At 44.0% G+C, this 13,386-nt stretch overlaps 1 protein-coding gene across 2 annotated transcripts; it reads right to left on the minus strand.

Moving 5' to 3' along the window:
* Positions 1-1,263: 1,263 nt before the first annotated feature.
* Positions 1,264-7,461, minus strand: LOC127029946 (uncharacterized). Of its 2 annotated transcripts, none has more exons than XM_050915787.1 (2): positions 7,406-7,461; positions 1,264-4,051 (listed from the first exon to the last, which is right to left on the minus strand). In XM_050915787.1, exon 2 carries the CDS (start codon positions 3,939-3,941, stop codon positions 2,598-2,600), a length of 1,344 nt encoding a protein of 447 aa, XP_050771744.1. In that variant the 5' UTR covers positions 3,942-4,051; positions 7,406-7,461; the 3' UTR covers positions 1,264-2,597. The 2 variants fall into 2 exon arrangements, with proteins under 2 accessions (XP_050771744.1, XP_050771745.1); XM_050915788.1 differs by lacking the exon at positions 7,406-7,461 and adding an exon at positions 7,118-7,167.
* Between the last annotated feature and the right edge of the window lie 5,925 nt (positions 7,462-13,386).

Consider the following 13,386-nt stretch of genomic DNA (forward strand, 5'->3'; position numbering starts at 1 on the left):
TTTGAATTCTTTCCTGTCTGTCATGTATCCTGTTGCTTTTAAAATTTACTTACTATGCCTACTTTAACCTAGTCACTGTCTTTATTTTTTAATATTATCCTGTCTGTCCTGTACACTCTCGCTTTTGAAATTTTCTTCCTATGTCTCTCTATTTTTCACCCTATTCTTTTTTCTAATTTTATTTTTTCTTAATGTCATTTTCTGTCACCTTTCATTATTTTTGCCGTCCCTATTTTGTAATGTTTTGCTGTCTATCCTGTACCTCGTTGCTTTTTAAATTTTCTTTCTGTGTCTCCGTTTATTTAGCTCACTGTCCCTATTTTTTCTTTCCTCTGTTGTGTACCCTGTCACTTTTTAAATTAACTTTCTGTGTCCGTTTTTCACCCTATCCTTATTTTTTCATTTTTTCTTCTCTTTCCTTAATAATGTCGATATGTAAGGTTTCTGTCAGCTTTTATCCAGTTTGCTGTCCCTCTTCTTATTGTTTTCCTGTCTGTCCTGTACCCTGTCTCTTTTTATATTTTGTCTGTCTACTTTTATGAAGCTGCTTATCACTATTTTTTAATTCTTTCCTCTCTGTTGTGTACCCTGTTGCTTTTTAAATTAACTTTCTGGGTCTGTTTTTCACCCTAACCTTAATATTTAATTTTTTCTTTTCTGTCCTTTAATACCGTTGCTTTTTACATTTTCTTTCTGTCACTTTTCATTATTTCTGCCATCCCTATTTTGTAATGTTTTCCTGTCTATCCTGTACCTCGTTGCCTTTTAAATTTTCTTCCTATGTCTAATTTTACCAAGCTCCCTATCACCATTTTTTATTTTTTTTCCTGTCTTGTACTCAATCGCTTTTCAAATTTTCTTTCTATGTCTGAGTTTATTTAGCTCGCTGTCTCTACTTTTTAATTCTTTCCTCTCTGTGGTGTACTCTGTTGTGTTTTAAATTTTCTTTCTGTGCCTCTCTGTTTTTCACCCTATCCTTTATTATTTTTTTTTTCTTTTTATTTATGAATGCCGTTACTTTTTCAATTTTCTTTCTATGTCGACATTTATCCAATTTACTTTCCCTATTTTTTAATGTTTTACTGTTGGTCTGGTACCCCTTCATTTTTTTACATTTTCTTTTTGTCTACTCTTCTGAAGCTGCCTATCACTATTTTTTAATTCTTTCCTCTCTGGCACTGTCACGTCCCCCAAAAAGGGAAGGAGAGGTGACTCAGATTCGCCGATCCCCTTGGTGTGGAATAGAGTGCACAAAACACTAGGTCCGTAACCAGTCAAAGACTTTTATTCAATAGCTCAAGACAAGTGGCACATAATCAAGATAGCAAATTCCTTATTGCTCGCCACGCACGTGGGGTTTGTACCTTGTGTTACTTACTAGAGAAGAAAAACAAAAGAATAACAAGAAAGAGAGATGGGGGGAGGGAGGGAGGGAGGGACGGAGGGAGAGAGCGAGAGCAAGAGAGATCACCAGTCTGGGTTCCAGCATTGGTCCAGCCAGCGGGGGGGTCTCTGGTCTGTAAGAGCGCTTATCCAGAAGTTCCTCCTTTTTCTTCCCCCCTGCTTTTTTGGCACTTGCCTCCTCCTTGTAGTCTTATCCTTCAATGTGGACTGCCTCCTATTTGAATTAGCCTTGCTTGCTATGTAAATTAGCATGCATATTCCTTGCAGGCGTGGGGGGGAAGGCCTTTTTTCGTCTCGAATTGAGTCAGTGGTCACGATCTCCCCCTGCCACGTTTACCTTTCCCCTAGTTACTGCAGATTTTTGCTGGCTTTGCCGCTTCTTGGGCAATCATCCAGCCTTTGGCAGGCTGTTCCCTCTTATCAGTCTTTTGTTCCTCTTCAAGGATCGTTTGATCTTTCTTGCAAGTGTTTGAGACATTCCTCGGATGGGCTCAGGGGGTCTGCACCCCCTGTTCCCTTATTGAGTTTTGTCTCCTGCCGTTGTCCGTATCCTTCTGAGCAATCAGCTCTTTGTTCCAGGGGATTACAAGTTACCCTTGGTGTTAGATTGTTTGTTCTTCCAGTTGGTCTCGTACACCACCCCGTGGCTCAAACACTCCAAGATCTTCTTTGACCGTTGTGATCCATACATAGCAGACAGGTACGACAGAAGAGAGAATAGTAGGCGGGAGATCATACACCTAACCACCACAAAGCCTATTACCAAAACCAAAAATCCACACAATATCACAAGGCCAATATTTACAAACTATTTTCCCCACCCTGTGAGTCCGAGAGATCTCAGCAGGGAAGTAATCCACAATCCAGGGCCAAGTCCATCAAACCAGTCTGTCGGCTGCATTGCTTGGAACAATTCTCCAGTGTTACCGGTGACTTCCTTCATCTTTGTGCGCGCTTAGTCTATGGAAGTGGAGGCATTATGGATGGCAATACAACATTCCCCTTCGGTTAAATTTAACATTCCACGTACCCCATGTGCTTTCAACAATAACATATCTAAAACTAATTGATTTTGCAGGGTCATCTTTGACACTTGTTGAACTTGTAGATTCATCTCCCCAAAAGCATATCGTGTCCAATTACTCAAAACATGTACCTGCCAAGTTAAATTTTCTAAAATGTATTGATGTTTTTCAATGGCCACACTTGGCGCAAAGATTGCTTCCATTCTTAACAATTCCTGTGACTCTCTCCCTTGCATCTGCTGGGCTACCAAGATCTCTACGTACCCTATTTCGGCGAGATGTAAAATTAAATACTCTGGAGGGACACATGGAGGGGAAGCCAACAGAACATTGCAATCCGGCCATTTCATACATATTTAACTGTGAATATAGCCTTCCATTGGAACATGCCCATACCATTCCTCGCGGGGCTGAATACCTTGCCTGGAAACAATCAAATGGGTCGTCTCGAGGTATCTCCTGTTGCTTTCCGTCAGAGCTCCAGACCTTCCGTTGATCTGGGTCATGTGTGATTGGAATGCCACAGGAGAGTGCTGTTTGGGGGTCTTTAAAGGAGCCATTACATCGGTCATCCCGATTCCGATAACCATAATTGGGATAACCCCAGCAGGTACACATGTCCCTAATGAACGTTCTCAGTTCTGGAATATACCAAGTTTCAAGTGGGTCGCCTGCTCCTGTAGAGCAATTTAATACTCGGGAACAGTTCAACAGGGGTTCTCCTGTCGTGTCCTGGGTGATGCTCCTACGTCGTCGACTGCCCCAACATAGGATTTCCCCAGTTGGGAGTTCAGCTCGGTTATGCATACAGGTTTCAGCATTAACCTCCCACTGGACGGTGGTCCCATCAGGGAGGTCAGAAGTAGAAGACGAAGGACTGTTGGGGTTAAATAGCTGTTTTAAAGACCAGGCCCATTCATACCTAGTATGGTTAACAGGGTGAATTTCCCCTGGTTTTTCAGGGATTTGTATACACCAATCTACATCCCAACGCACATTATATTCATGTTCAAAATAACCACTTCCAGAGGGGGAATCCCACCACGGTACTATGGTACAAGGAACAGAAACAGAAGTGACATTATTTGCGTCCGTATCCGAATTTTCATTTAAAGATCGATAACAAGTTTGGTTCCACAAATTTTCCCAAGTAGAATTGTCCGGGAGTTGATACAAAGCCCTTGAGTATTCGACCCATGTCCCGTTATTTCTCCACGGTTGTCCCTCCTTCTGTTCAAGAAAAGGGGATTCAATCATTCCCCATGTGATGTTTCTCCCTGTTCGGTTAAGACCTTTTAACTCGTTTTCCAATATTTTTGTAAGATTTAGACTAATCACTGTAAATTTGAATCCCTCTGCTGCCGAACCGGCGAGGGCAACACATATACCCTGGTCCGTCTGATTCCAAATATGCATAAACCCTTGTATCAACTCCCAAGCCAAATTGGGGGATTCACCCCATGATCCCATTACCCCAATAGTGATGGAGAAGAAACAGGTTTTCCAATCCATCTTTCCTTAGTACAATACAAAAATATTCCAAACAAAAATCAAACAAACAATACAAATAATAATCTATGCTGCGGTTGTGAACATGGGTCCCACGACGGTTTGTCCACAACCTGCAATGTACAAAACAGAGAGTAATCAAAGAACGAGATTAAATACAACCGTCCTTTTAATCACTCTCTACTCCGTATCATTAAAAAAAAAAGAATGGTTAAAAAGAGGGAACAATCCATCGGGTATGGATTTGATGGTCTTTTCCATGGGCACCTGTGGCTACCCATGCATAGGTATTGATGGGAGTCTTCAGGGTCAAGGGTACCTGTCCCACAGTGGGTAAATCCACCAAAACGGGCTGTCCGGGATAGCGGAGTGGGTTTGTTGGATCTTTGTCCTCTCTCTTCCCAGGTAAAATAGATGGGGGTTTGGGACAAAATGCCGTGAGTCAGGGGCAACCGTTAATTCCCCAAGGGCTGTTAACCTTAGTTACTGCATCGGATATCCATTGCGCCCATGCGGGGTCTTGAGGCCTCAAGGCTCGTTTTAGGAGCCCATTAGTGCGTTCCACAATACCATTTGCCTGAGGGTAATACGGAGTATGAAAAACCCACTGTATTCCTTCATTCCGTGCCCACTCTTGGACCACCCCAGCAGTAAAGTGGCTCCCATTGTCCGATTGAATTGATTTGGATTTAGGCAGGCAACTAAACCACAATTTTAGACCTTTTACTGTATTATCCTCTGTTGCTTGCCGGACTGCCTCTGCTTGGGTCAGTCCCAAAATCACCTCAACCCCTACCAACACATATTGTTTCCCCTCTGAGGGTCAGAAAGGACCAATATAATGTACCTGCCAGGTGTCCCACAGCCCCTTACTGTCCCTCAAATGTAGGGCTTGATCCTTGAGAGGGTTGGCCTTCTATGGCCACCCCTGCCAAGCGGGCCAGCAAGTCTACCTGATTGTTCAAAAGGTGAGCTGGATGATCTCCTGTCTGATGTGCAGCAACCCACTCTACTAAAAAAGACTTCTGTTTGGCGATATTTAGGATTTCTTCCCATTTTTCTCACTGCCACACCGGTACCCAATTAACTTCCCAGTGGTTTGGTTCCCAAAATGGGAGCCATTCGGTGCATCCCTTGAACACAGCATATGAATTGGTGTAAATAAATACACCGATACACCCGGGAGGGATTCCAGCTAATACTGGTTCCAAAACCTTCAAAGGTCCTCTTAAAACGATTGGTTGTTGCCGTATGATTTTCTTGGCTTCCTGTAAAGCTAGGCTAACCACAAAGAGGCCCTTCTCCCAAACTGAGTAACGTTTCTCTGCATCTTTAAAACTGCGTGAGTAAAATCCTCTGGGACGAGTCGGACCTTCAGGCCCGCGTTGCCACATAGGTATAGATAGCCCGTGAATCGCAAAACCCCATTTGATATGGAGCAGATCTGTCGGGTATATTGGCCCTAAGTCTCCAGTACAAGAAAGACGTGGACCAGTTAGAGCGAGTCCAGAGGAGGGCCATGAAAATGGCCTGAGGGCTGGAACACTTCTCCTGCAAAGAAAGGCTGAGAGAGTTGGGGTTGTTCAGCCTGGAGAAGAGAAGGCTTCGGGGAGACCTCATTGTGGCCTTTCAATACTTAAAGGGGGCTTATAAGAAAGATGGAGAGACACTTCTTACCAAGGCCTGTAGTGACAGTATCATAGAATCATAGAATCGTTTAGGTTGGAAAAGACCTTTAAGCTCATCGAGTCCAATCATTAACCCAACACTTCCAAGTCCACCACTCAACCACGTCCCTAAGCACCACATCTACACGTCTTTTAAATACCTCCAGGGATGGTGACTCCACCACTTCCCTGGGCAGCCTGTTCCAATGCTTGACAACCCTTTCGGTGAAGAAATTTTTCCTACTATCCAATCTAAACCTCCCCTGGCGCAACTTGAGGCCGTTTCCTCTCGTCCTGTCGCTCGTTACTTGGGAAAAAAGAAGAGACATCCCAATTGCCAACAGTGTAGTATTTTAGCACTTATCTGAGATACTTATACTCCAGCTGTTTGTACTTCCTGATGCACGGCAAAGGACCTGAACCCATACTCCAGGACCACATGTATTACTGGGAAGTCTGCCTCAATGTCGCTGAGTATTTAAGCATGAAAATCACTCAATATCACATATTGCAGCTGTTTTACTTTGTGTGAGTATTTAAACATTAACTGGGCGTTTCTGAGTGAGAAATGACCCCATTGTGCAGATGTAAGGCATGTCCTAGAATGTGGAAAGTTAAGATTCAAATCTATGACCTAAAAATAAGAAAACTGGATCTGTACCACAAGGGAGACTGAGTAATCACCATTTGCAAGTATCACACAGTCATCCAGAATAGAGAAAACTTGGGTAGAAGTTCCCGTTCCCTTAGTAGACATAGGATGATGGACCTGAAGCCACTGAAGTCCTTTAAAGACCTGAATGTATGTAGTTATGTTTGTGAAAAAGTCTCCAAATAGAACTCTCGAACAATTTGATTTGATATTTCAGATGAAAGAATAATGTCATTCTGTTCGAAGAACCTAGCATGTTAAAAGAGGTAATATATTACATTCAGTCAAAGGGAGAAAGCTGATAACTAGTAACAAGATGGCAGCAAACCTCAAGTCAGAGACAAACTTAGAATGAAATATAGCCATAAGAAAGATCAGTGTGAATTCAAAAGGAGAAAACCAAAACCTTGTCTTAGAGGATAATGAAGAAAATGAGCCTCTCTCAAGTGCCCCCTTGTAATTGCAGGTGAAATACTTAACTACTAGGATCAACACAACTAAACAATGGCAAAGAGCTGCCAGAATAGAAAAGCAGATAATCAGGAAGGGTTTAGAGACTGCCTGAGGAGAAAGATCTTAGAAATTAACATTGGCTCACATCTAAAAATATGTAATTTTATGGAGAAAAAATTACTTGATGCGGCACAATACTTGAAGTAATGGGGTTACAGTAAATGCAAAAAGATTTGGCAGGCACAAACAGAATACACTTTGAGACTCGGATTCATTTGACTATAAATCAGGTGTACATGCAAGGTCAGTGCTTTGTATGGCGGTTCTCCAGTAAATTACAGGGAAAAAAAACCTGATGGGGAATGTAAAGGTATTTTCAGTTTCACATGCTGCAACATAACACTTACCTTCCTCTGACATTTAGTTGTGAAACAATTGTGAGAAGTCACAGAAAGTTATCAAGCTACGATTTAGGATTTGTTGTTTCTCTCTTAGGCATAATAAGTATTTCAAAGTCCAGTTCTTCTTCAACTGCATAAACTCTCAGACCTCCAGCACTAGACGCGGCTCAGGTCAGCGGCCTGCGGCAGGGACCGGGAGACCGCACACAAAGGCGCCGCCGGGACGGCCCGCAGGGCAGCGCTGGACCCCGCCGCCCGGCTCCCCGAGCTCCCAAGGCCCCCCAGGGCACTCACCCCCTTGCCCAGGCGCCTCTTGATCTCGTACTTCTGGGAGACGAGCGCCTCGACCTCCGGCGCGCTCATGGCGGGCAAGCCGAGGCGCCGGCCGGCGAGCGGACAGGCACTCCACCGCACAGCGCGCTAGGCCGCGCGCGGCGCCCTGCCTGTTGATTTCTGCTGCTATGGAAACAGCCCCGCCGTACAACGCATGCGCCAAGCGGCCCAAGGCGGCGCAGGCGCGCAGCGTGAGGCGAGGCGAGGCGCGGCGCAGATGGCGGCCGCCGGCGCTGTGGGGTTGATTCCCTCTTCCTTCTTTCCCCGCCGGGCGCTGTGCTGCGCGGCCAGAGGTGCTGCTGTGGGCTCGGCCGTGCTTCTGGGCTGAGTGGGCGGCTGCTGGGGGAGCTCCGCGCCGCCGCCGCCGCCGCCGGCGGACGACTCCCCTCGGGCGGCGGCGGGCTGTGGCCGCGGTGCCGCTCTCCGCTTCCAGGAGTGCGGCGGGGGCGTGGCGCAGGCAAAGTGTAAAACTTCTCCAGCGTGGCGCATCGTGACTTTAAAGAAGTGCGCTAGTGTCAGCGGGGGATGTCAGACATTGCTCTCAGCACCTGGTATCATTCGAATGCACTGTAAAAATTTTTCCTACTTGTTTTTTAATCTAGCAACCGTTACTGCTAATGCCTACATTGCCAATCTTTCCTTGCTAGCAGCATGCTCTGGCAGAGACTGATTCCCATAACATCCTTGTTGACAAAGTGAGTAAGTACGGACCAGTTAAGTGTATGGTTAGACAGACTGAAAATTTGCTGAACTGCCGGAACCAAAGGTTTGTCGTCAGTGACCTGAAGTCCAGCTGGAGGTCAGGACCAGCTGGTCAGTCCAGCCAGTGGTATACCCAAGGGGTCAATACAGGTGCTGGTGCTGTTTAGCTTCTTCATTCATCAGCTGGATGGTGGGCTGGAGTGCACCTCAGCAAGTTTGCAGATGACACAAAACAGGGAGCAGTGTCGCAAACAGTTGATAGAGCAGATGGTCGTGCTGCTATTCGGAGGGACCCTGTCTGGCTGGAGAAATGGGCCGACAGGAACCTTGTGAACTTCATCACTGGAAAATGCCAAGTCCTGCACCTGGGGAGGAATAACCCCATGCAGCAGTACAGGCTGGCAGCTATCAGGCTAGAAGACAGTTTGACAGGAAAGGGCCTGGAGGTCCTGGTAGACACCAGGTTGACTGTGAGCCAGCAAATGTGCTCTTGCGGCAAAGGTGGCAAACATCGTCCTGGGCTGCACTGGGAAGAGCCTTGCCAGCTGTTTGAGGCAGGCAATCCTTCCCTTTTACTCAGCTCTGCGAGACCACACCTAGAGTATCTTGTACGGTTCCGGGCTTCCCAGTGTAAGACAGACACAGACATACAGGATTGTGTCCAGCAAAGGGCCACAAAGATGATTAAGGCTCGGAGCATCTGTGATACAGGAAGAGGCTGAGAGCTGGGATTGTTTAGCCTGGAGAAGGCTCAGGGGATCTTGCTAATATGTTTAAATATCAGGCGGAGCAGGGGGGAAGACAGAGCCAGACTGTTCTGAAACTGAAATTTGTGATGGAATTGAAATTCCATTTAAATGTAAGAAAAAACTTTTTTTACTGTGCGTGTGGTCAAATACTGGAACAGGCTGCACAGAGAGGCTGTGGAGTGTCCATCCTTGGAGATACTCAAAAGCCACTGACAGTGGGCCTGCTCTGGTTGACCCTCCTTTGAGGCCTCTTCCAATCTCAACTAAGGTCTGCTTCTGTATAAAATATCCCTGTGTGAATGTTAAAACTTAGAGTAAGGGTGACCTCTGGTGTCATTGTTGATGAGGTAATCGAAATCCAGAAGTGTTCAACTTGGAAAGTGAAGGTAGCTGCAGTCTATTAGAACTCTACCTCTTGCTTCTCAAGTGAAGCACTAAAGCAAGGAAAGAATGAGAAGAAAGTAAAAATTGATATGTATATATTCAGTGAATACATTTTATCGATAGTTATGACCAAGGGCCAAATACCTCAACTGCTTATATTGTTTAAAGGATTTGGTTGCTTGCATATTTGTTTTCTCTCCTTTGGAGACTAGCAGAAGGTAAAATAAAGTCTTTGCCAGGTAGAAGATTTGGGAAGATGAATATTGCTGAAAGTAAGAGCTGGCCTACATTGGTTCATACTATGGTATCAGTAGATGTAGTTTGCAGTGAAAAGTAACATAGAGATTGTTTCACTATGTCTAAGAATATAATTTGCCCATGGAGAATTACTAATGAATGAAACATCAAAGTCTGATCTCAAAGAGAAAACGTCATTGTTTATTTTGGGACGTGAAGGGATTGCAGTTTCAAGTGTCTTAATACAGATGTCATGAAAGTTAAAGCTGAGGTTACTTTTAAGATCGGTTGTCTGAATTGCATGCTCGGCATGAGCTATGTAAATCAATCCTTTCATCAACCCACGGAACATTTACTTCTGTATACTCTGTTACCTAACTAATAGTGGCAACAGCTGACAGTCCAGCTATGTCTACTGATATGTTGGCATGAGTGAGGAGTGGAGAAGGGTGTTTTTAGGTTAATGGACACATCTGAACGGGCTGTGACAGCCATAGGTTTCGCCATTTGCATTGTGTGCCTCATGCTGGTGTAACCAGTGGCGCATGTGTGCCATGTCCCGAGTGTATTGGTTCTCCCAAAGAAGCTGCTGCCTCTGCTCTCTCAGTTGAACTTTGGTTTCTTTAAGGATTTTTGAGTATTGGATGAGTCTGAGCAATTCCTTGCGCAGACGCCAGTTCTCTGCTTTTACTTGTTTGATATGCTGAATTAGAGATTGTATCGCTGCTGCTTCTGCTCTCTTGGCGAGAACTTGGATCTTCTGATGAAAGTCCTTCTCACAGTCAGCCTTGGCCTGCAGAAATCTGCTCTTGATTTTGTGCATTTCATCTGAATGCTGTATCTTTGTGACCAACAATTCCTTCTCCAGCTCTTTAATCTTTTTCATCTGTTCCAGCTGAACAGATGGATCTTTGAAAGGCTGCAGGTCTTCAACCTCCTTGTTCATAAGAGCGTACTTTGTCTCCATATTCATCAGAGAGCTCCTTACCTCCTTCTCTTTTTCTGTATACTCTGAGATTAGCTTCTCTTTCTGCGTCCAGACTTGAGACAGATCGGTGTGATTCTGGTCATTTAATGTTATTATCAGATTCTGGCACTTCTGGCTGTGTTTTGTTATGTAAGAGAGGTAAGCGTTGCTCTCTTCCTGATTCCGTTGGGCTTCCTTTTCTAGGAATTTATTTTCCTGCAGGAAATGCTCCACTCTTCCCATGTATGTGTTCATCTGTTCAGTGAGAATCTTGTATTCCTTCTGCAAGTACAATTTCCTCTCTTTGACAAGTATTTCCATGTCACTTATTCCTTTGGATATATCTCCATTCTTGGTTCTTACTCCTTGCTTATTTTTCCCAGCACGCATGGAGTCTTGTTTCATCTGCTTTGTCTTGGATGCCATATTCCACACTGGGGGTATCAAACTCTGGCAAACTGTAACAGAATGAAAAATTACAAATTCTAAGTGAGCATTTATGCCACGTGTATGACCGTTGCTTTTTTCCCCAGTCATGCCCTCTTACGTTTTCAACTGATTATTCTGGCAGCTAAAACGCTTGACCTAAAATTTTTCATGTCTGGCCTATGTCTTGAGTTGAAGTACACGTGCACATATGTGTATTTGCATTTTTACTTTCCTAGTTAACTGAGAAGAAGTAGTTCTGCTAATCTAAAAATACGCTTCGTTTTAAGATTTCTTTTTTGTTGTATAACGATGTGTTGTATCTGTAGTTTGGAGTACAAAGTCACATTCCACTGGCAAATTATTACGGCTGTACATTGTGTACTGTCTTTCTGTAGGCGGTAGATCTTGTCTATAAAACTTCAGCAGCAAGTAAGTACTGAAGTGCTAATAGAGGCATGCCTGAAACTTGCAAATTCTAGAATACAGCTGCTAAGTCATTATGCTGGACCGGAAGCTACCTGTAGAAAATGTTATGGACAGTAGTACAGATGAAGCCCCGTTCCTCCATCAAAGTTAGATTGCTGTGTTTGTATTTGAAGAGACAGCTGCATCCTTTTCCTGGACTTAGAAAGTCAAGTCAGTATTGTCTTACGAAATGAGAGCAGAAAAGGAAATGTTGCAACCAGTTTTAACCTAGGGCTTCAGTGATCGATCAAGGTATTTACTGACGTTGGGGAGTGACCGCATTCTTATCCTTCCACTGCCTGAGGTCACATAAACTGGTACCTTCTTGGACATCACCTTAACTATAATGTCATTTGAGATATGACACAGATAACTAAATATTTATGTATACAGAGAGAGTGAAAGAATGATCATAAGGGGCATAATGGCTAAAGAAACGTCCTCCCAGGTCCGGCCATAGAATGTGTGCCATGGGTTTTGATGGAATGTTGAACGTGCCATGCAGATGTGATCCTCCCAGTTGTCTAGGACTGGATTCTTCCCTCAGAGATGGTGGCTGGGAGATAGGTACAGAACATTGTGGGCTGAACATCAATTCAGCATCTGTTGAGACCATGCTAGATTATTCATTTGGAGATTATTCATCTGGGCAGCTTTATCCGTGTTCCATTTTGGTTTTGTTATAGGTGAGTAACCTGAAATTTGCTTTGGTGTTTTGGCCAAATTAAGGCAAAATGGTTTACTCTATTATGAGAAAGATGTTACAGCTCTATCAGAGTGCATCAGTATCCGAGGTGATGCCTTGGTTTTCTGTGCTGTTAGGAGTTGTTCTGTCTGGGTCCTCTCTTGCTGAGAAGATAACAGTCCTGTCGTAAAGACAGTTTAACTAAGGCAGAATGAGAGGCTTCTCTTTCTGCCTGTGTCATTTCCTATTTATACTGGTCAAATGATTGCAAAGCACAATATTATCGCAGAGAATCTATATGTGTTTCTGCAATAGACTATGTATTTATTGCCTGTGTAGGTATGTGAAAAAGCACTGCATAGCACTTCAAATACAATGACCTGGTTTTATTTTTAAACTCTCAAGGTTTCAGGGACTTTTTGGGTGGGCAGATCATGTCCATACTGGGGGGTGGCAGGAGTGGTTTGCAGTGGAAGCACTATGCCACATTCTTTTGTCCTTGACTGGAAATGCCTTTCTAGCACGCATCCTGCTTCAGCTCGTCTGCATTGTGTACAAATAGACACCACTTCACACTATGCGCGTAAGAATTCTGGTCTGATACATCCCACTCAGTCTGTGTTATTCATTCACCACTGACAGGACAGATTCACAGAACCACCAAATAGTTGAGGCTGGAAGGGACCTCAGGAGATTGTCTAGTCCAGCCTCTTGCTCAAAGCAGGGTTAACCAGAGCAGGTTGCTTAAGACTGTGTCCAGTCAGGTTTTGAGTATCTCCAAGGATGGAGACTCCACAGCCCCCCTGGGCAACCTGTTCCTTCTGAGTGTTTGACCACCCTCACAGTAAAAAAGTTTTCGCTTTCATCCTGTTCATCTTGTCAGGTCCAATAGAATTGTGTATGTCCGTTTTGTTTAAATGTTCCCTAACCTGGTCCTCCTCCATTGTCAGTCACATACTCTGCGCTTTTTGCATTTTCTTTCTAGTTTAACCAATACACTCTCTTTTTAAAATGTTTTTTCTGTCTGTCCTCCACCCTGTTGCTTTTTAAGATTTTCTTTCTATGTCTACTTTTATCCAGGTCACTGCCTGTATTTTTAAATTTTTTCCTCTCTGTCCTGTGCCCATCGCTTTTAAATTTCCTTTCTATTTCTCATTTTCTCATTTTTAGTTCACTATTTTTAAAATCTTTCCTGTGTGTCCTGTATCCAATCACTTTTTAAATTTTCCTCCTATGTCTACTTTTATCAAGCTGCATATCGCTGTTTTTTAATTCTTTCCTGGCTATCGTGTACCCTATCACTTTTTACATTTTCTTTCTATGT

The sequence above is a fragment of the Gymnogyps californianus genome, chromosome 2, assembly GCF_018139145.2.
Source record: "Gymnogyps californianus isolate 813 chromosome 2, ASM1813914v2, whole genome shotgun sequence".
In the NCBI taxonomy this organism is placed as follows: domain Eukaryota; kingdom Metazoa; phylum Chordata; class Aves; order Accipitriformes; family Cathartidae; genus Gymnogyps; species Gymnogyps californianus.

Bases quoted from the DNA above. Each gene is read 5' to 3' on its own strand.
- LOC127029946 (XM_050915787.1), bottom strand. From the start codon at position 3,941: ATGGATTGGAAAACCTGTTTCTTCTCCATCACTATTGGGGTAATGGGA.